At 40.3% G+C, this 23,583-nt stretch overlaps 1 protein-coding gene across 8 annotated transcripts in view; it reads right to left on the bottom strand.

Moving 5' to 3' along the window:
- TBC1D1 (TBC1 domain family member 1) overlaps positions 1–23,583 on the bottom strand; it is a 76,320-nt gene that overhangs the window by 36,748 nt on the left and 15,989 nt on the right. For 5 of the 8 annotated variants that reach the window (XM_060278918.2, XM_060278923.2, XM_060278921.2 and 2 more), the window contains exon 3: positions 2,658–3,191. In XM_060278918.2, coding sequence (XP_060134901.2) covers positions 2,658–3,191 — 534 coding nt within the window. Of the gene's footprint in view, positions 1–2,657; positions 3,192–15,409; positions 15,722–23,583 lie in introns of those variants that run through there. The other 3 variants (XM_060278924.2, XM_088658677.1, XM_088658681.1) reach the window with 1 other exon arrangement.

The raw sequence follows: 23,583 nt of genomic DNA, 5'->3' as shown, positions 1-23,583 counted from the left end.
CGTTAGTTAGCTGCCCTTCAAAATAATTTGTAGACAAAAATATGATTTTCTGAGACTGTAGTGGGTATGCTGAATTTTGCATGACAAATGCAACAATGCAAAGCAGGACTTTCATATTGTATTTTAGATTGCTGTAACTTGCCCTGGAACCTTCGGGTGAAGGGTGGGTAACAACAACCACCACACTTGTTTAGGAATTTAGCCCAACCCTGCACATGGCACAAAAGGAGCTACCTTATACCCAATGAGACTATTTACTCATCTAAGCACTATACTGTTTACTCTGTTATTCGCCAGGTACATTACCTGCTACCGCAGTGTTTCAACTGGAGATGTCATGTGCTCTACCAATGAGCTATGTTCCCTCTCCCTAATGATCCAAAGTATGCATGAGTGCTTCCACACAATCATTCCTTAGTAACTGCAAAAGAGGAGACTTTACGTTTTTCCATTTGTGTGCACCTGCCACTGATAGGAGTTCCATATGCACCCCAATAACTTTCTGAGCTATACAGTGGTACCTCGGGTTACGAACGCGATCCGTTCCGGGTCGCAGTTCGTAACCCGAAAAGGGCCCGAACCACCGTTTTGCGCATGCGCAAAGCGCTATTTTTACGCTTTGCGCATGCGCAAAGGCGCGCAGTGCTTCTGCGCGCGCGGCGAAAATACTTCCGGGTTTGCGAAGTTCGTAACCCGGGTTGTTCGTAACCCGAGGTGTTCGCAACCCGAGGTACGACTGTAGATTGAAGTCAGAGTCAGAGTCAAAATCACAAGTGAAAATGCAATGCCAGTATTTCCCACGAATTTAGTTCATTTTCTTTCTCTCTGGTGAGCTGGCATATTGGGAGAAACAGTGTGCCATCTTATGTGTAAATGAAATCTAAAACAGGTTAAACAATGACTGATCAATATAATAAAGGTAAATGACAGAGGGCTTCTTCAAACATTATACCTTTCAGTTTGTTTCAAGAGTTTACCAAAAAAAATTGATGTGTGAATGACAGGTTATTGTTTGCGAACACTTGCACTGTACGGTCATATTGTCCCTGGAGCATTAAAGTGTTTGGGTATTGTTCTAAAATCATTTACTCCAGGATATCCCAAATGAAGCCACATTACTGTGGAGGGAAGTTGTTTGAAGAAGGCTGTTTTAAGCCTTAGACATTACCTCATAGTCTGTTAAAGCAGAGCTTCGAAGGGGAAGCCTAGCCAGTCTTCTTCAGTTCTGCCCAATTTTAATTGGAAGGTCTTTGTAAGTATTACACAGATTTAGGCTTCCATCTTACACATGGCACACGCACACACACACGAAACAAGGGCAACTTAAAATGCAGTCATGTTGAAGCTGCTCCACATGCCATAGTTTGTATGTGGTGGATCCAGTATGGAATATTACAGAGTGTGATCAGGTACAGAATGCCAGTTTAAGGCTTAGGATTTTACGGGACTAACATCATAGTCTGCAACATGGGTAGGCAAACTAAGGCCTGTGGACGGTCCAGGAATCAGCGTGTTTTTACATGAGTAGAATGTGTCCTTTTATTTAAAATGCATCTCTAGGTTATTTTTGGGGCCTGCCTGGTGTTTTTACATGAGTAGAATGCATGCTTTTATTTAAAATGCATCTTTGAGTGATTTGTGGGGCATAGAAATTCGTTCATCCCCCCCCCCCCAAAATCTAGTCCGGCGCCCCACAAGGTCTGAGGGACATTGGATCGGCCCCCTGCTGAAAAAGTTTGCTGACCCCTGGTCTGTAAGCTTTAAGATGTGGGGGGTGGGGAAAAAGTGAGCTGTGCTTACTTTCTACATTGATAGAGCCCCGGGCCTAAATGTGAGCCTTGCAATTTGCACAGGTTCTTAATTCTAACTATGTGGGGACACAGTGCAGTTGCTCAGTGGTGAGGAAGTGCAAGAACAGAAGTACTTTCCTTTATTACTTCATATCTATTTCCTTAAAAAAAGAAGAAGGGAAATGCCAAATATGGGAAGGAGTGGTGCTAAATGGGTGCATTTGATGGAGCTACAAGATCAAGAGCAACAGCAGAGAAAACAAATGTTAGCTGTGATCCTGTAGGGTTGAGTTTGGCTTTGAGAACAAGTGATGCAGATTTATGCTGCAGTAAACAGAAAGCACTCCATCATTCTCTGTATCAGGCATCCCCAAACTGCGGCCCTCCTGATGTTTCGGCCTACAACTCCCATGATTCCTAGCTAACAGGACCAGTGGTCGGGGAAGATGGGAATTGTAGTCCAAAACATCTGGAGGGCCGAAGTTTGGGGATGCCTGCTCTGTATAAACACACACACACACACACACACCTGAACTCAATTAACTTCAAATCAGCTAGTAGCAATGCACAAAAGCTATGGATATTCATTTCTGTAACCATGTTATCCAGTGTTCAGAGATGGTATCAGAGAATGTGGTGTGGTGGTTACTGAGTGTTAGACAATGACTTGAGAAATCATGGTTCAAATCCCCACTCTGCCATGGGTAACCTTGGGTCAGTCACTGCCTCTCAGCCTAACCTTGTTGTGGGGGTTAAATGAAGAGGGGGAGAACCATGTATGCCACCTTGAGCAACTTGGAGAAAAAGATGGGAAAGAAATGCAATTAATTAATTAATTAATTAATTAACACAAGAACTCTGTTTTACCGTGAACAACATTATCCGGTTCCCAGCAATATCCGTTGGCTGAACGTTTTGCCCGTGAATAAATCGACTTTTTAAGTTCAGAGAAACAGCATCTTCATCAAAGGATCTGACAAAGCTGTTACTTGTCTTCAGGCAACCTGCTTGTGAATCTCTCTTGAAAGCACAAGAACGCAGTCCGGGCTGAGAGTAGGATTTCCGCATCGGCCTTTTCTCCTGTTCTTCATTAACTAAGGGTTGGAAGACGGATCGGAATTTATCACTTATGGAAAATCCTCCAGAATGGTTGACAGTTTCATGTTGTTGGGCGAATGGACCAGAATCCAAGTTTTTGGTATAACTAACATCATTAAATTTTTCAATACATTCATCTATGAGGGCTGGAGGTGCATTTTTGTGCGCTACTGTCACTCGGCCACAGAATAGCACCTCAAATTTTTTGCTAAAAGGATCTTCCACATCTGAGAGGTTGTTCTGGAACTCTTCCTGCCGTGCAATTTTTCCTGCTTGTCTGATAGTGCTTATGATCTCGGGCACCTGGAAGAAAATGACAATATCAGAGCCACTCAAATAAGAGGAAGAAAGTGGGGGTTTAGAAGTGACAAAGTGATGTGTGAATCAGAAAAACCACTGTACAAATTAACTTTGGAGGCTAGAGGCATCTTCATTATTTGGCCACCCTAACATTAAAGGAAATCCAATATACCGTATGTGTAGTTTGCCATCACAGATCTAACCCAACAGAGAGGATTATCATATCACAGATTTTCAATGAAATCAGATCACACAGTAAACTGATAGTTATCAACACTGAGTGAAGGGAAATCAAGTGCCATACATGCTTGTGTGTGAACTTGTCCTGAACTTACAGAGGCTAAGATCCAAAGCGCTATGCACAGTATTCCTCATGTGCATGGGGGCTTTTTATATACTCCAATTCCAAAGTTGTTTGTGCTCTCTTTTTAAAATCCATTGTTTTTAGTGTTTTTGAACAATGGACAATGGACGCAGGTGGCGCTGTGGTCTAAACCACAAAGCCTAGGGCTTGCCGATCAGAAGGTCAGCGGTTCGAATCCCTGCAACGGGGTGAGCTCCCATTGTTCGGTCCCAGCTGCTGCCCACCTAGCAGTTTGAAAGCATGTCAAAGTGCAAGTAGATAAATAGATACCGCTCCGGCGGGAAGGTAAACGGCATTTCCATGTGCTGCTCTGGTTCGCCAGAAGAGGCTTAGTCATGACCCAGAAGTTGTCTGCGGACAAACGCCGGCTGCCTCGGCCTATAGAGCAAGATGAGCACGCAACCCCAGTCGTCCGCGACTGGACCTTACAGTCAGGGGTACCTTTACCTTTTACCTCTAGCTGTGTGTACTCTTGAGAACTACTTAATGTGATGTTTAGAGCCTGCTGTCATAAGGGGAAATCAGCAAACCTTTGTGCATACCTAATGCCCTCTTGTTCTTGAACAAGAGAAAATGTACCGTATTTGGATTATGATCAGAGTATGTGTGTGCATGGGTATGTTCTGGTATAAAAGTAGTTTCAGGCAGTCATAAACAAAGACAATTGTCTTTAGGGAAAAGTAAATATAGCTCAGCAGAATGCAGATTCCAAACATGAAGCCAATTCCATGAGTCTAGCAGGACCGCTGTTCACAAACAGGACCATATGAGATGGCCAGATGATATTACTGCCCACACCAGGCTGCTGTACCCTAAGAAGGGGTGATAGCGCTATGGGAAGCAACTATGTCAATTACCTATACACACAATTCTGGTATTAACAAGTTACTGGCATGGCAAGGAACCAAGCATGTGGAAGTAGCTCCCAAACCACAAACATAACATTGAAATCACACCAAATTTTCTGGCTGCAAAAATATTTTTCTTGATTCGAGGCTTGATAGTATTAGCCTGTAAGATACACTTTTTCAGATTATACTCACTTTTTCATAGAAGGCAGCTTTTCAGAACAGAGATGTAGCTGTTCAGAGTAAATGGTGAAACAAGCAGAGCAGGAGTAAAAAGTAAGGCTTCTGCTCTTAGAACCATCTCTCTACATAACTAGAGAAATAATGTCCCAGAAAGCATCACACAAAATCCCTTCTTGAAAACTCCTTTCTTTTTGTACATGCATTCATTTGCGTGTGTTTATTAACGTAGGTGCGAATTTCATCCTTAACTGTAATAGAAAATATTTGCCTCTGGATTTGACAAAGACTTCAGAAGGTCCATTTATAGATAACAGACATATTTCGATAGCATTAGTCAGAGGATTATAATAAGGAAACAAGAATGGTCTGAAAATGAGACAGGAAGAATTACTTCATTCTCTGAGCATGGTGCATGACTCAGTCAACATACAGTTTGGTTGCACTCTGAACTAATATTAAGTAGTTGTTTAAAAAAAGCAGTTGAGTAAGAGCAGAACTTGCCCTCTTGCACTTTGTAAAATGACATGCAATTTTGATGGCTCTATTTAAATAATAAAGGCACTGAAAAATGTCATTGTTCTAAGGTTGGTATGAATAAGGACTTTGCCCATATTTGGTATTATCAGTACAACACTGTAAGTATCTAGCATTTATTTGGTCCAGGCAAAACTTTTGAGTACTACTGAGTATTAATATTTTGTATTGTTTTTAACACTCAATTGGGAGCCGCCCAGAGTGGCTGGGGAAACTCAGCCAGATGGGCAGGGTATAAATAATAAAAATAATTTTTCCTTTGAGAAAGACCCTGTCATCCTCCAATAAAAATTATGAGATGAAATACTACTGCTATTTTTATAAACTTTCTTTTGCAAATAACTGTGGGTTCAGGTAATTCTAAATACACAACTTCCTATTTCATACATGTTGTAGTTAGGACCCACAATCCCTAATTTAGGACTGTAAATAATGATTTCAACATAAAAAGCTGCCTTATAGCGAATCAAACTACAGGCTTCTCTAGGTCCCTATATGATAGCACCTTTTTTTACATAACCAAGAGGTTTGTCCTTTGTTATACACAGATAATATACCATAGCTCTAACAAAATTACTTGCTGTAGATAACAAGCAGGCAATTTATAGGCAGGCAGTTGTAGATTACAGGTTACAGGTGAGCCACAGGAGAAAGCAAAAGCTCCCGAGTTAGAAATCCAAGCCTCTTTCTTTCTTCTAGGCACAGAGACAGTAGTAAGGTCCAGCAACAGCCTTGGCTCTATTCCCTACTGCTTACTATCTGGCAGTCGAATGGTACTCTATGAACATTGTATTAGGAGATATGCATCCAAGTTTGATACAAAGAACTATCTGATCAAGGCACTGATATTCTGTCAGAATTCTAGCCCTAACCTGTGGGATTGTTACGCAGCAATCAAACAGATGCATTCCCACACAACATTGGCCAAAATGAAGGCTGCAGAGGACCAAGTAGCACTAACAGGGGAGAAAAAGCCTTCCTACACTTAGAGGCTAGAATGGGTAAAGTAATATTTGATTCTGTTCAATAATGGCTGTACCTTCATCTTCCTCGTTTGTCTGACCTGCAACTGCATTAACATATCCTTAGAAAGCCAGGAAAACACAGAATTAATGTTTGGGTGCTCCTTCAATGTTAAAACATTGCAACTCTCAGCGCATAGGGAACTTTGGGCTTGTCCACACAGGGCTATATACTGAGTTTCAAAAAAACAAAGCAAAAGCAACAGAAAACCCACTGTGGGTGGGCTGCTGGTGTTTGCATTCTCTTCCGTTAATATAGCACCAGGAAAAATTTATGCAATCTGAGGGAAGGTGAGGGAAAATCCAGAGTTTGTTTGCAGTGTTAAGAAAAGGATCCTGCCCTTGAATGTCAGGAGAAAGGCTATATTATGGAAGCAGAAATATTTCTTTAAATAGAATATAATGTATTAAGTTAGTCTGTAGAACACATCAAAAGAGAACAAAATAAAATATGCTTAAAACTCTACATAAAAGTGTATGTGTATATATATATATATATATATATATATATATATATATATATATTTGTACACACACACACACACACAGAGAGAGAGAGAGAGAGAGAGAGAGAGAGTTTGTACAGTGAGAGGATAAACTTTTAATTAGATATTTACCAAACAAAACTAAAAATGGGTGAGACGTGTCAGAATGTTTGTCTCTCAAAAAAATCAGAAACTCTACCACAGAATAATAGAATTGTAGAGTTGGAAGCATAATCTGAAATGAATTACAGATAATCTTTTCCTGAGACTGGAAGCCTTTACCACAAAAGAGGCCACCTTCCGAGTCAAATAATGATTAGTTCTTCACACTGCTTTGAGAAGCAATGTTTTAAACAATCCATTCATGATGGGAATTGGCTGATAACTATAGGAGGGCACCATAGCTGCCAAGTTTTCCCTTTTCTCGCGAGGAAGCCTATTCAGCATAAGGGAAAATCCCTGTAAAAAAGGGATAACTTGGCAACTATGGAGGGCACTGAGGCAGATGCGCTTCAGATCTGGTTTGGGCAGAACCCGTGCCAAGTATGGATTAAGTACAGAATGATAGGTATACCTAGCATCAAGATCCTTTACATTAACACAGTACTGGACAAACAGCGCTGATTGTGGAGAAGCATTTTAGGATGCAGTTCATTACAGTACTGAAAGAGGCGGAAATGATTTTTCAAGAAAGCTCTTTCAAGCATTTCCTAGTATTTGTACACAAATTTACTGCTACCTCTTTTCCTTTTCACTAGCTCTCAAAAACACATTAGCAGCAACAGCTAAGACATTAAGTTCCTAACCTTATTTTCCATTTTCAGGAATCAACCATTTAATACTCAGTGTGCATTTAGGAGAGCATTAGGAATATACTGCATTAAGTTGTCGTGCGTCAAATATAATACTTTTAGATCTGTGCCTACATTAGTCAGAGTTGTTTCAATTTCTAGAAGACCAGGTTGCTCGGAGTTCAAAGTCCCAGATCCAGCAGTACACTAGCTGCTGGGTATTGTCAGTTCCAGATACAGGATGTGCATTCTCTGGACAGGAGAAGCAGGAACCTGCCCTGCCTTCTGTTTTATACTGCAGTGGGAATGATCTGTGTCTCCTCTGACTTATTATCTTACTTTCCTACCTTTTTTACCCTTGGGTTAATTTTTCAGTTAAGCTTTCTTGTAAGAATAGAGGGGGCTTTGATTTCTAACTCAGGAACTATTTATTATCACTGTGGATCACCTTTAACCTGTAATCTACAACTGCCTGCTATGTTACAGCTATGCCATATTATCTGTGTCTAATGAAGGATAAACCTCTTGGTTATGTAAAAAGGTGTTATGGTCTGGGAGATTATTAAGCATTATGTGGGGTGAGATAAGCCTAAGTCATGTTGGTGAACTCACTAAGAAAGGGATGCATGCATTTGGAATAGGGCATGTGCATTCTCTAACTGCACAACTATTGGGGAAGCTACATGCAAATGCACACTGAACCTTTCCTTTGCGAAAGGGCCATTTGTTTAGTGGTAGACATAATATACATGTAGGTCTTGGGTTTGTTCCCTGGAATTTTGAACTGGAAAGAGCCCTCCTGAAGAACTGCTGCCAGAGCTAGATAAGCCTGCAGCCTGATTCGGTATAAGGCAGATTTTTATGTTCCCATTAAATAGCAAAGTTGCTTTTGGTAAATGGCAAAGTAAAGTTACGAAATCAGTGTGACCCTGGAGTCCTTTAGGGTTTATAGTCATTTGAGGAAGTAGGATGGTTAAAGATTGGGGAAACTGGTGTAGTTCCAACTCAACACTAACCCAAATCATTCTCGGAACTGAGACATGTACCGTATTCTTCATAGGCCTTAAGACTCTCTGTTGCTCAATCAACAGGTGGTTCCAGCTACCAGTTTGTAGTGTATTTTGGATTAGTAAAGTAAGAAGAAGCATTAAAGCTCTTTAAGGGACACAGGGATACACTGTAGCCTTCCTTTGCTATTTACTAGAACCCTTTTAAAAATACTGTATATCTTCCAAGCCTTACCATGCAACTTTTTCTATAGTTTCTAGCAGTGTTGTTTTTCTAGAAAAAGAGGTGATGGAACTCACCATGAACACCTCCCTTGTTCTCTTGCAATGGCAATGGCACCCACCTGAGAGGTGCCAGAACAGTTCCAGGGAGTTCTGGCTGGGGGAAAAAAATCCCTAGTTTCTAGTCCTATCATTAGGACAGGAAGCAGCCCTAGTGCTGGAGAGGATTTACCTGCGCCATTCTAAAGATATGACACCAGGTGTCCTTTTAAAGAATGGTTTCACAAGGAATCAATAAAGTTGGCTTCTCTCACTAGAAAAAGAACCGCCTTGAGACCTCTGGGTATAGGGTGGTATAATAATAATAATAATAATAATAATAATAATAATAATAATAATAATAATTGAAGAAGAAGAAGATGAAAGTGTCCCTCTTTCACTGTTAAGCCATAGCTAAGTATACAAGAGACTGCCTTGTTCTGAGTCAGGCCTGTACTGACTATCAGCTTTGAGTAGTAACGTCAGGCAGAGGTTTCTAAAAGCCCTTTAAACTCAAAACTAAGTGCAGATGATGTCAGTACTGTATTGTAATGCCTCATTAAACACCTGACCTCACACATAGGAAGCTTGTACTGTTTTACATAGGCTACAGTCATGTTTTGGACTGTGTGTTTCTCTAACAGCAGGAAATCTAGTAGCCTGAACTACTATATTGTACAAATAATCCAGCAAATGCAATTTCCGAGCTGATAGTGTGTGTGTGTGGGGGGGGAAACAGGTGATAACAGCATTTATTTCTGTTAGCATCAGAACATGACAGAAATGAAGATGCTATTGCAGATGTAGTGTGGTTCTACTGTATATTCGGTGCTAGTTCTCCCTGACTGAATGACTAGTAGCCAGCAGTATATAAGCTGCTTCTTAAATGTAAAAGGCATATGCTGCTTATCATAGGGCATTTGAAAATAAGAGTTTCTGAGTGCCCATTTTAACCTGAGGCAGCCAAAATATATAGTCTCCTATTTTAACTCCATCGATATCAGCCTCTGGCAGTTGATGTGTACAGGATTCGGATTTTGACATCCAGCACAGATTTTGATATCTTCTTCTTCCTACCCAAACAATCCCCTTGGTCTGCAGAGGGTTTAGAGTCCACAATAGCTAAGCCTAGCTCAGGTTACATTAAAATGGAAATGGACTAATTTGAGCAAAACAAATGCTAAAAGCCTTCTGACAGCAGTCCTATACATGACGATTAAGAGGCAAACACCAATGAATTCACTGAGACTTATCCAATCCTAAACATGCATAGGATTGAGCCTGAGTAGTCATTTGTTAAATTTTAAATTATTGTATTTGAGGGTGACCTGAAGCTATGGCTCTTTCCTACAAACCCCCCTTTTATCATCCTGATCGCTCCTTTCCTTTAAAATTCTAATTCGGGAGCTTTTACAAGTGACCATTCCAATAATGCATGTTCCTATTTTCAATGTCTCATTTAAATAATTTAAATGAAGTAAGAGTGAATTCCTCAAAGGAGCTACTGTTGCATCAATATTGATTCCCAAATGAGCAAGCTGATCTCGAGCCAGAATCAACTGCACAGACAATTGTGCTTCTATAACTGGTCAAGCACTAGGAAGTCTTTACAAATTCAAAACCCAGTGTTCATATAAAAAGGATAAACCAAGGATGAGGAACCTTTTGTCATTCAGATGGTGTAGGACTATGTTTTACATAGGCTACAGTCAAGTTTTGGAAACATACATATCCCATCAATCCCAGACAGCAATGGTCAGAGATAATGGAAGTTGTAGTCTTAACAGTGCCTTAAATGCAGGTTTTCCCTGTAGATTTATTTATATGTAAAACAAATTAGTCAAAATCTGTTTAGATAGGGTTGCCATATTTCAAAAAGTAAAGACAATGACACCCCAAAAGTTGTTGAGTGGTGTTGTTGTTTTTGAACACCCCAAAGCAACTTTTCAATTGACTTGCCTAAAATCCAGGACAGAGCAGGGCCCCTGGTCCACTACAGTGGTACCTCGGGTTGCAGACCCGATCTATTCTGGGTGCCGTTCGCACTCCAAAAAGTCTGCAACCCAAGCAGCGCTTTAACGCATGCGCAAAGCGCACAGAACGCTTCTGTGCATGTGCGTGCGGCGGAACCCAGAAGTAAACACTTCCGGGTCCGCCGTGTTCATATCCTGAAAGAATGCAACCCGCAGTGGACGCAACCCGAGGTATGACTGTACTGCATTGACAAAGGTTCAATATAGGGCAGCCATTATACCAATGACAGTATGAAAAGCTAGCTAAGGAAAAGAGAAGGATCCCTGCAGGCTGTGGCTGCTGGGAGTGAAGAGGAGCAAGATCTATTCTCTGTTCCCTATGACTGAGGTCATAGTCTCTGAGCTTTCATGGTGCAGGTTAAACAGGAAATGACTCAGTAACTCTCACATTGGTGCTGTAAAATGATCATTAAAGCACTGTTTATCCAGTGTCTCTCAAAGGTCAGTTTGGCTCCATAAACAGTAACTGCATAGGTATCTTTTGCTCTTCCATGATACTTTAGTATATTCAGATCCAGCAAATACTATGAAGATATACATTTCTTTTCTCCATGTTAATTGGCCTCTTCAGCAGTTACTATGGGAATAAAACAGACCCAACAGTATGCATGGTGTTACAGAGCAATGGAAACATGAAAGTGATCTTTTGCTATACAGAGGCAAGATCTTGCCATTTTCTTGGCTCCTGTATGCAAGTTATTAATGTGGAGGAGTCTCTCTTTAACAAACATCAAATTCCTTTGGGAGATAAAGAACATGTTTGCCAAACAAGCATTTCAAGGGGGGATAAGGATGGTCAGCTGCACACAGAAAAGATACAGACCAATTACAGGGGTTTTTTTTTCCTTCTCAGGTTGAACTACTAACACAACTTATACATATTTTGCAAAGCAAGTTTATGAAAAATGTGTACGTCTTTTTTTTTAAGTATGTAGGACAGCTAAGCATAACCTGCTACAGCCATAACCATTGCATGACTTCTCTAGCTGTTTGTTTTCAATTTTAACTTGATCATGTGTGAAAGAAGTCTTGTACCTCTCTGCTTAGCACTGTTGCTGACTATTAAAAAAAAACAGGCTGCAGTAGCTGATAATAGATTGGGAGATGAACAGAGACAAACACGTTTACTGTCAAAAGCAGAACAGCCCAGTCACAGAGGGGATAAAGTACAATCTGAGTATGGTATAAAAGATAATGTGGGATTTGAGGAGGCAGAGGTATGCATTTGCCTTCACACACTTAATGTTTGCTGCAGGCAACACTGCTGTAAAACCAGTGCACTTAAGGCTAATGTGAATGCTACATAAAGTGTGCAGCCCCTCTGGCTCATCAATAGAGAGGACTGAAATTCATCCTCTCCTCTCTCTTTCTGTTACACACACATGCAGAGCCTTTCATGGGCTCTGCTTTTTTAAAAAACAAAAACAAACCCTGCATATATGTGATTAATGCATTCCAGAAAGTCAACTGCTACGTACTATGGATACATGCAGTGAAACACCTGTACATGCAGCTGCCACGCATGACAATCTACATGTTTGTTGCACATAATTTAGGGGAGAAAAACTCCCTAGAAGACTTTTGTATTCTGGTCCTAAAAATGGGATATAGAGCAGCACACTTTAGTGAAAATGTTCCAGATTATGAATCTTTAATGCCATTAAACTATAAATGGGTACCATATTTTTATTTCTCTGCTATTACCGTATGTATGAGTTCTTCTACTGACAATGTTCCACAACCTTTCTATCAGTGAGCTCCTTAACATCCTTGGCTACCTCCAACCTTGCTGTAGCAAAGAGCATTCTAATGTGATCTATTATTTGCCCAGGTCTGATGCAGTCCTAAAGATCCTCTTCCAGTGCCTTGCCATGTCTTGGCATTACCACCATCAGCAAGCCAGATTGTGTCCCTGCAAGAAGATCAAACCTATCCATTCTGAAGGAAATCAGCCCCGAGTGCTCACTGGAAGGACAGATCCTGAAGCTAAGGCTCCAATATTTTGGCTACCTCATGAGAAGAGAAGACTCCCTGGAAAAGACCCTGATGTTGGGAAAGATGGAGGGCACTAGGAGAAGGGGACGACAGAGGACGAGATGGTTGGACAGTGTTCTCGAAGCTACAAACATGAGTTTGACCAAACTGCGGGAGGCAGTGGAAGACAGGAGTGCCTGGCGTGCTTTGGTACATGGGGTCTCGAAGAGTCGGACACGACTAAATGATTAAACAACAACAAAGCCACATGCTTTCCACTCTTTAAATCTGAAATATTTGTCAACAAAGGGAAAAGGATGACCCAAAATAGAGCTGATGTAGAAAGGGCTAATATTTTCATCCATGAATTCCAAATGTTCAAAGAATTTTTTTAATGAATAGATTTAGAATGGTTAATGCTATAGTCAAAAAGAGACAGGAAAGGTTAGTGAAAAGCACAGCTTATTCTCTTAAAAGTTATCAACTTAGAACAGAATTAAGGGAAAGGCTTTGACATGTATTTTTGACACTTAAATTTTCTGTAAAGGCTACTATGCTGTAAAAGGTTAGAACTAGGTCACTCCTGGGTGTAAAAGGACTCTCTTCTGATCAGGTAATGACTCATGGCATTAGCAAATTCTCTGTTCCTCATCTGTAAAACAGAACAACAGCCTAGAGTAGTGTAGTCTTGGTCCCAGCAGCGGCTGGTGGACTCCAACAGCTGCAGCCAGCATGGCCAATGGACAGGGATGGTGGGAGTTGTCATCCAAGACATCCGGAGAACATCAGGTTGGGGAAACCTGGTATACAGAAATCATGGGTGGTGGCAGCAGGAAGGGGATATAACAAAAGCTGTAAAGCAGGGGTGCCTAACCTGTGGCCCTCTAGACATTATTGGACTCCAAATACCATCAGCCACAGTCAGCATGGCGAGGGATGATGGGATTTGTAGTCCAACAACAATCAATTAACTGTACAACATACTGTGGCCAACATAGTACTGTATATCTTTACTTTCTCCCATTTTGTCAATACAGTGGTACCTTGGTTTGCAACCATGTTGGATTACAATCATTTTGGATTACAACTACATCAAACCCAGAAGTGCGTGTCCCTTTTTTATATTTTATTACAACCCATTTTTTTATTACAACCCATTTTTGGGGGGAGGCCCCATTGGCGAAAGCGCGCCTTAGGTTACAACCCGTTTTGGTTTACAACCGGACCTCCGGAATGGATTATGGTTGTAAACCAAGGTACCACTGTACTCCTACCCTAAACTCCAATATGCTTAATTTGTTCATGTGACTAAGATAAGGCACACTCCTCCACTGACTCCAGAGACAGACAGATGCCAAGCACAGATCAATAAAAAATACTTTGTTACTTCAAAATGTCACTTAAGTGTGTATATATATGGCAAGAGGAAAAATCCTGAGATTATGTTTAGAAACTTGCCAGTTCCTTTCAGGACAACCGAAGGTAGCCTAGTGACAACAGTAAGAATCCAAGACAACAGTAAGTGGATGGGTATTTCATTCACAAATCCATGTGGCAGAAAGTAAGAATCCAAGTGGTTAGATACTTCACTCTCCAGTTAGAAACATAGAAAATCCTGTGGGCACTAGCAAGGCTCAGAATTTTCAATTCCGGTCAGGACAGGAAATTTGAACACAGAATAAAGAACAGGAAAAAGAATAAGCTACTGCTTACTTGAGTATACAGAACACACCCTTTATACAAGACCCAGCAGTGAGGTACAAAGGTGATAAAAAATAAGCAGCTGTTTTAGTCATTTAATAGGAAGGATTATGCCTTTTTGAACAATAAAAGAAGAGGAATGCATTGATTTTTCACTAACTTCATTTTCTTGAGGTGTTCAAAGATATTAGCACACATGAAATAAGTTACTACACACACTCTTGAGGAAGAAATTGGAAGGTATTATATTCCATAGTAAAATGTGTACTCATAAAAAAATGAGATAAATGTCAAATAACTTATGTGCAGGATTTATGTCCTCGTTTTTCAATTCACTTCTAGGATGTGTTCTTTGGGTTGTCGCACATCCCCATTTTGAATCACAAACTAGAACTGGCCACCAGTTTATTAATTCCTCAGAGGCACACAAAAAACCCACTTATCACATTTAACCCTTTGAGCTGCTCAGTGTCCACACTTGGAAGAAAGCTAAGTTACAGTGGAAGTTCCAGGACAAATAATTAAAACATAAACAACCTCTGCCACTATTGCTCCAAGCATAGTCTGAAGCTATCCCAAAGGACTCTTTCAATTTCTAAAGCAGACTAGGTGAACTATGTTTATTCAGAACAACAAGAATGGCAAGATTTAAACTGATGCAAATTGTCTTCTTTTACATATAAATACTAAAATGTTCATACACCAACTCCTACAAATTTGCTGTAACACAAGAATTCTAGCTTCTTCTGCAATCCTAAACACAAATATAGGAGAATAATTCACACTGAACACTGTGGCACTTTCTTCCAAGTAAACATACATAATGGATGTACTGTTAGGGGTTTTCACACAGATTTCGCACATTTAAAAAAGTCACTTATATACTTACTTTCCTCTAACTAAACGTTTGCTCTCCAGCTGCATTTTTCTCTTGCAGCACCCCACAATCAAAACATAGCCATTGATCTGCATATCTAAATAGAGAAATGAGATGAATGAAGTTTAAAACTCCTCCTACCTTCGCCACCCAGTTGAACAATGGTGACATCCTAACAAGGGCAGATGCAGCAGTGTGCGGAAAGTTGCAATTCCAGCCACTTTCGCCTCTCCTCTTTCAGCGTTTGCGCTCTCATAAAACCGCCCTCTCCCACATCTGCCTCGAGCAGTAAGCTCATTTACTGAGAAACAAGAAAGCACTTCTTTCAGACTATTCGCTCCATGCTGCAGAAAACCACGCTCCTTCCAAGCTCCGCAAGCAACTATGAGGTCACCGGTCTCTCGCACACAATTCCACAGTCTATCGCAGAGATTCATTGCAAGGAAGGAAAAGGCTGGGTGGGTTACGTGCAGAAATGAGATTTTCTATAGGCTGCTTTCAAAAGACGACTCCACCTACTCTCAGGGAGAGGCAGTTAAAGAAAGTACCAACAAAGTCCTGCTCTGTAGATCACTCAGGAAGTTGTGAAACGGGGCAGTTTTTTTATTTAAGAGAACTGCAATAACATGCCAAGGAGGGGAGTTATGAACATATGCTGGCAACTTTTAAGGAGTTCTGAATAAAAGAGAGTATTCAAAGAACTTACTTAAAACAACACGCACACGCACAGTCTCCCAACAACACAGCCATTAATAGGACTTTCTAGAAACATTCCAACTTACAAATAAATAATGTCACTGGCTAATTGAAAATAAACGCAAAACCCCGAAAGTCAGTAAAATCGTTTTTTGTCTTTCTGCTAACAGCAGCATTCCTAGCCCCACTTACTTCTGAGTAGACATGGTATGGACTGCAGCCTCCACTAAGCCATCAATATTGGAGCAACAGTGGAATAGTGGTTTTTGCTATATTAACACGAAATATACACGAAGCACTTGTCCTGCCCTTTATTTTCAAACATATTTTGCAAAATATAATGAATTTTGCTAATAGTGAAGTTAAGTAGGCTAATGTAAGTGCTGCTTTCTTCCCTCTCTGGAAAAAGCAATGTTGAATTGCTTTTTGAATGTTGAATTGCTTTTTGGGGTGGGAGGGACTGTGTGCAACTAGAAGCAAGCTTTCCTCACATTTTAAAATGTTATGTGTGTTTAGCTTTTTGGCAACAGACATGTAGATGAACAGTTTTAATGCAGTATGGCTTAATTTCTAAATAAGAGGTATGAGTCAATCTTGTCTGAAAATTATACTACTTGGACCCTGTCCATAGATGTGCAGAGAATAATTGATGGTGTTGGTTTTGCACTCTGCACGTGTGCAATGGCACTCTGCAAACATTCCTAAATAAGTGCTGTGATGAAAAACAGCAAGTCCTATAAATTTAAAATGTTACCAGCTGCCACTGAATGTTGGGATGAGTCTACATCACACACTGATTTAAACAAATACATTTCTTGGTTGTAGGCTTCTGGTTCTAGAAGAAATGTGAGAAACGCTGATATGCCGTATATCAGATTAGTTTACTTTCAAAATTATTCACTGTAACACCAGTATTGTCACATGGCTACTGTAGGAGGAATACCTTAGCAAAGCCCAGTCTATTGGCTTGGACAAGAGACGAGCTGTCCTAAACGTCTCCTCTCAAGAGTCGCCTCTCCCCATACAAATCAACCTGATCCTGTGCTCATGATCCAAGGCCCTTCTTTGTGTGCCTCTTTCACGAAAGGTCCAGAGGGTAGCAACACAAAAACAAATTGTAGTGGCTTCCCATTTGTGGAATGCCCTGTCCAGGAAGGCTTGCCTGGTGCCATCATTATATATCTTTAGACACCAGGCAAAATTCCTCTATAACCTGGCCTTTGGCCTTTAACTATCTGTGGCCTCTTAGAATTGGGTGGGATGTTTTTAACGTATTTCTTTTTTCTTGGTTTTAATGTACTGTATCTATGTGAGGTTTATCATCTGTCTGTTTATTTGGTTGTAAATCACTTTGGATTGCCCTGTGTAAGATAAAGCAACTAACAGATTTAATTAATAGTTTTAATAATAATAATAATAATAATAATAATAATAATAAAGCAGCCACTTCACGTCAGAGGGAAAGATGGGTCAGCAGTGGCCACTCCATAGGCTTGGGGAGAGACCAGCTGCTTCCTCCCAAGCTGTTCCTTATAAGAACTATATAACTTTCCTCCCCCCCCCCCATTCTGTTTCCTGTCTTTTAAATTGAAGCATATGGGCAGTGACGGTAATCTGTGTACAGCACTTAGCAAATCTCAGGTGCTTTATGAATGATGTTATTTACACAGTGTTGGAAAGGCAAGGTCTTTTTGCTCTTACCTTTTATTGTGCTGTTTGACCCAATGTTTTAAAGAGTGGAGATGACTGTCTGCACCATTGGTCACATGCTGCTCTTATTAGAGAGTGAGTGCAGGGTTTTCCTTTCCGCACTAATGGTGGGTTGTGTCCAAATTGAGAAAAGTTCTGTGGCTCTAGTCACACTCCTTACATACACTCATGATCCTCCAGCAGTAAACATCGTTATGAGCATGCATAAAGCTACAACTGCTTCATGGAATTTTAATTATGATTATTTAAATGCCTAGCATTTTGGAATTCTAACCTTGTGGTAGTATAGCAGATTCGAAGGTGCGTCAGCCTGAGCTATGGTGAACTTGGTTGTTGTGATGAAATTTTGTCTGCAGCTAATGAATGTTGTCATGGGCAGAGCTTTGACTCAACATCATCTCCATCTGTCGGTGTCACAAACTGACAGCTTGCAAAGGTCAGAGAGAAGTAGCACAAAACAGATGCCTCCAAAGCCATGCCCACCAACCCCAAACCACAAATAAACCAGGACACTGTGCTTGTACACAGTGCTATTTTTCTAGAAAAAGCGGTACTGAAGCTCACCACAAACTTCTCCCTTGTTCTCTTAGAATGGCACACTTGAGAGGTGCTGGAGCTGAGCTCCTGTGAGCTCTGCTGAAAAAAGTCCTGCTTGTACATATTCCAGAAAGATGAAAATGTTGAGGAGCCATTCAGGATCCTTCATAAAAGTTGTTGTTGTTGTTGTTGTTGTTGTTGTTGTTGTTGTTGTTGTTGTTGTTGTTGTTGTTGTTGTTGTTGTTGTTGTTTTGCAATAAAAGAAAAGGCTTAAAAAAACACCCCACGTTATTCTGGAATACTAGCTGAATAATGGGGGGGGGGAAACACCTCAACAACTATATCTGTATAAATGGTAAGTGTAAACTGGACAATGAACAATTAGCAGCAAAGATTGGCTTCTGGCCATAAGACTGGGGACTCCTGACTATGTTATAACATTTCTGTCTCCCAGTTGCATAGTAAAAATTAAGTCTGCAAATTCAAAAATGTTTATTTGTGTGGAGCTAGCTGGAAAGTATTCAGGTATTCAATAAGTTATTTTTATTTACCTCCCCTTAATGTTCCACCTCCTCTCCTCCAACAAAAAGTTTAGCAGTACAGACATACTGGTACTTAAAACTGAATCTTGTGTTTTAATGTTTATTGCAGCTTGCGAATAGATTAAGCAATGCTATTTCCAAGGGTACTGTATAGCCATTTTAAATGAATGGAAAACTCAATAATAGATTATCCCCAAAAAAGCAAAAAGCAAAACTGTGTCATATGCACTGTATAATGTTTTTTAAAGCTGTTGAAAACAGCATTTTATAATATGTTATGGAGATAGACTGAACAGGGTAGCTGGATGAATTCTTGGGGTAGAAAACTTTGCCTTGTACGTACTCAAGATTCAAGTCTCTACCAGAACTTCCTTTTAAAGCAGCTGCCATTGAGACAGTTCCCATGGGAACTCAGTGGTCAGTCACTACAACCACCACCACCACGTTGTTCATGAGTCATGACAGATCATTCCAGGCCTGAACAGAGTTGCTCCAGAGGGAGGCCAAACTGTAAATTGCCTCTTTGGGGCCCAGAGCTTTAGTAGACTTGCTGTTCCTATGAGGGCTAATTTCTCTGAGAAGAAGGCAGCCAATCAAGCAGGAAAAGTTGCATTAAAACACACACACAACAACAACAACAACAACAACAACAACAACAATGTTGGAGCTGGTTGCCAAAAAAGTAGAGGACAAAGTCACACCTCAACAACTTTAATGTAATATATTGAGTCTGAATGCATGGTTTTTATGTGGGGCCTTGCTCTTGGAGGACCTACCAGAAACTGTGGGCTCTTCCCCACACCCTCACATCAAACCCAATATGGGCTCTGCCCAGGCCATGTTGAGATAGCATAATATTAACTGGCAATCCTATCCAAACCACAGAAAAGTTATATAATACATCCAATGTTACAGAACTGAAGGATACTTTTGTATTTTATGAAGCTTTTGGGGCTTGGATTCTCTGACACTGAAACAGTGACACAGCCCCTCAAAAAAATAATAATCAAAGAAAAATAAACCCTTTGAATCTCCCCAAAAGTTCTGTCTTATGACACTGCAGAAACTGCAAAACTGCTAGGCATGAGGAATGCAGCATTAGAAAATGGCAACAAAAGCCACAGCTGACCATGCTAGAGTGAACGGTCCCCAGGTACCTATTGTGCATTGACCATATGGGTCAGGTCAGCCATACTCTTTGCTTTTCTTCCAACTGACATCTCCTCAGATCTGTGTGTAGTTACTGGTGCAACTCCTTCAGTTTATGGCAGCATGACAAGGGCTCCACAACACTCTGCTTCCATGGCTTGGACTGTTCTGCTACCTTAAAGGTCCTGGTGGAAGTGAACAAGCAATGGTAGTCTTTAGTGCCAGGCATTCAGAGGGAACACAGGGAACACACGAGCAGTGCCATGCCATTGCCTCATATCTAGAAGTCAGGGTTCATTTTCCTCTTGAATCAGGAAGGGGGGGTTACTTGACCCTCTTCACTAAACACTACACTCATGCATTGGCAACTCAGTGCTTGGCACCAATGGGCAATGTAGGTCAAAGAAAGCACAGAGCCAAGGGGATCAAGCTACTGTATATTCCTGCGTATAAGACTACTTTTTAACGCAGGAAAATCTTCTCAAAAGTCGGGGGTCGTCTTATACGCCGGGTCGTATTTCTTATACGGCATGCATATCCCAAACTCTATATTTTAACTGGAAAAGTTGGGGGTTGTCTTATACACCCAGTCGTCTTATACGCAGGAATATACAGTACTTCTCGCTTTTATTCACTTGCCACACTTATTATTAAATTTGCAGGCCACCCTTCATCCGAAGATCCTATGGCAGTTCACGACAGAAAAATACAAAACGAGAATACAAAATACATAATAAAAAACAAACAAACCACTAACCACCCACCTTCCACAAACACATTTAAAAAGCCACAGAGTGCTAATCAGCCGAATGCCTGGTTGGAGAGATATGTTTTCACCCAGCACCTTCCAGTACCTTCACAATCTGGGACTTTGTGTACAGGTACAGCCTGTGTGATTTTGGCAGTTCCTCTTCCTCCTGAGTCAGCTCCAAGGAGATTGTCTGGGACTAAAAGGTTTATTTTAGCCACGAGGCTGTAGCTCCAAGGAGGAGATGGGTAAACAGTGGGCCACTTGGTGGTTATCCATGGGCCAGATTTAGCTCATGAACCAGCAGGTCTTTATACCACTACATCCTGGCTGTACTTTAAGAAGTCAGGTTAGGGAAGATGCCTGTCTGTGGAGGAAGGTGGCAAACCATCTGCCTCTGGTAGGAACTGAAGCTGGAATTGTGTGTTTGCTTAAGGGGCTTTAAGGTGTTCCGGGTGTTACTTTTTGTGGGAAGATCCCAATGTCACCACTGAATGGTTAGACGTCTGTTAGTTTTATTTTGAAGCAAAGTGTCTAAACTTAGAACCTGGTAAGAAATAGGAAAAAGAAATACAAAAACAAAAGGCCAAACAATCATGCAATTTGTAGCAGCTGTGTGTATAGCCCATACATGGAAGCACAGATTCATACCAAAAATGTCACAACATGAACTGCTCCAACCACGACCTCAGTGTTAGCCCCTGAAAGGAATGCATGGAAGCCACCAGCTAGTGTGAACTTGCTCCCAGCCTCTGCTGTGAGCTTGAAGCAGGAAAGCAACCCTAAGGCAAAGAAAAAGCAACAACAACAAAACCCTAAAGGGTGTGTGTGAAATGCCACATATAGTTGGCCTTTCTTTGAATTCATGTGCAGAAAATGCAGCCATCCTATCAAAAAAAATCTCCTCATCCACATGAAACACCAGAATAACATTAACATCAGAAAAAAAGCTTTTTCCAGATTGGATTGATGCTTCATCTGACCCAGTTCCAAAATAATCAAACTTGTAGCTTTCATTACTTTTGGAATTGCCACAGATACACCATTGACTACATGGCAATACATTAATAGCATCACTGATAATCCTGTCTGCATCACAATGAAAACATATTTTTTTAAAAATGTTGGCCAATATGATATCAAATTGAATGTTTAGGTCATAGCTGTCAAGTTTCCCCTTTTCTCACGAGGAAGCCTATTCAGCATAAGGGAATTTCCCTTTAAAAAAGGGAGAACTTGACAGCTATGGTTCAGGTTTTAATCAAGAAGTTTCATTTGATTTCCTATTCTTTTCTTCTTCTTCTTCTTCTTCTTGGATGTTGTGTTTGTTCTCAGTAACCACTAAATCATATCCTAGTGTTTCCTCCAAGATGAGATATGGTTTGGGCATCATTAAAACTATAAAAATGATATCTACTGGGAAATGCAGTTTTGCACAACTTATTTCATAATAAGCAATTTCTGTAGAAATTAACCGTTGCTATCTATGAGAGATGTTATTGGTGGAAACAGTTAAAAATAAAACTTAGAGAAGGTATTTAGAAGAAAGTTCACTCTCCTTCCCAATCCCAATCTCTCAGCTAAAAATTCAAGTGAGAAACTGCAGTGAGAGCGTCTCCAGAGAGGTAAACTATTTTGAAATATAAGCTGCAGATAAAGTACTCCCCACACTTGCAGCTATTTCTGTGAAGGCAAACTAAAGAGGTTCCAATTTCCTGACACAACTTTCAGAAATGTCTCAGGCTTGGATTTCAATTGGAGACCCACGCACACCCCAACACTGTTTGTACTGGCAGATGCATTCAAGAGCAGTTTTTAGCAATCAACAGGCAAATAAAACATGATTAATGGAACTGAGATCTTTATATCTTGTGTTGCACAGTCTGGAATACCATGTTACACCTGCACTTTTAAAGCACAACCCTGAGACTGCAATCCTGTGTACACTTACTTAGGACTAAGCCTTACTGAATTCAGTGAGACTTATTTCCAAGTAAATATTGTTATGAGTAAATGACTCAGAAACAATTTTCAATAACACCACCAAAAAGTAATATAAGCTTTTCTCTCTTTGTTTCTTTGTTTGATCCATAATAGAAACTTAGGGTGCAACACTTTACAAACTTATATGGGAATATAAGGATTTTTTTTTATATGGGAATAAATATATATGATTGAAATCAATGGTACTTCTGAGTTGATGTACAGCATTGCACTACAAATCTATGTTCCAGTCAACATAAATTTCATATTTACATCAGACAGATTTAAGTAAAGTCGATTAAATGTGCTTAAGACAAGGATATCAGTACAGTATGCTTATCCTTTGCTTTTAAAGTATTCAAAGCCAGTATCTTTGGCCTTTTGAGAACATGATCAGAACTTTGACATAAATGCATGTTACAAAACTGAAATAGGATTTACATAAAATAGGCATAATGCAGCTGATTAAGTAACCTCAGTCCCTCTGATTTTAACTGGAATGATGTAACTGCTTACTTTTCCAATCAAATAAGTTACTATGCCCATGGGTCCTTTGAAGGGAACACAACAGAGTCTAAGCCGTATTGCTCCATGCCTTAAATCAGCAGCCTCTGCCCTAATAGCTCTAATCAATCTGAATTTGTATTGATGTTATTGTTTACAATGAGGACCATTGCAACATGGGGACCAATACAAGACTGAGACTCGTCTGCCTTGTAGCATAGTGTACATAATTTAACAAACAAGTATTCTTTTTGGACCAATAGAAATAAAAATAAAAGAAACTTTTATTAAAACAATGGTTATCCTAGTAGCTTAAAACCTTTGCCTCCTGGCTGAGCCCTTATGAATATACACAGATAGGCTGGCACTGTTCTAGCTTTGTTTAGGGAAGCTTTTAATGTTTGATGGATTTCTGTATTTTAATATTTTGTTGGAAGCCACCCAGA

The sequence above is a fragment of the Zootoca vivipara genome, chromosome Z1, assembly GCF_965207765.1.
Source record: "Zootoca vivipara chromosome Z1, rZooViv2.hap1.1, whole genome shotgun sequence".
Classification (NCBI taxonomy): Eukaryota; Metazoa; Chordata; class Lepidosauria; order Squamata; family Lacertidae; genus Zootoca; species Zootoca vivipara.
The sequence above is the reverse complement of the archived record's forward strand: the minus strand, read 5'-3'. Positions and strand labels throughout refer to the sequence as shown.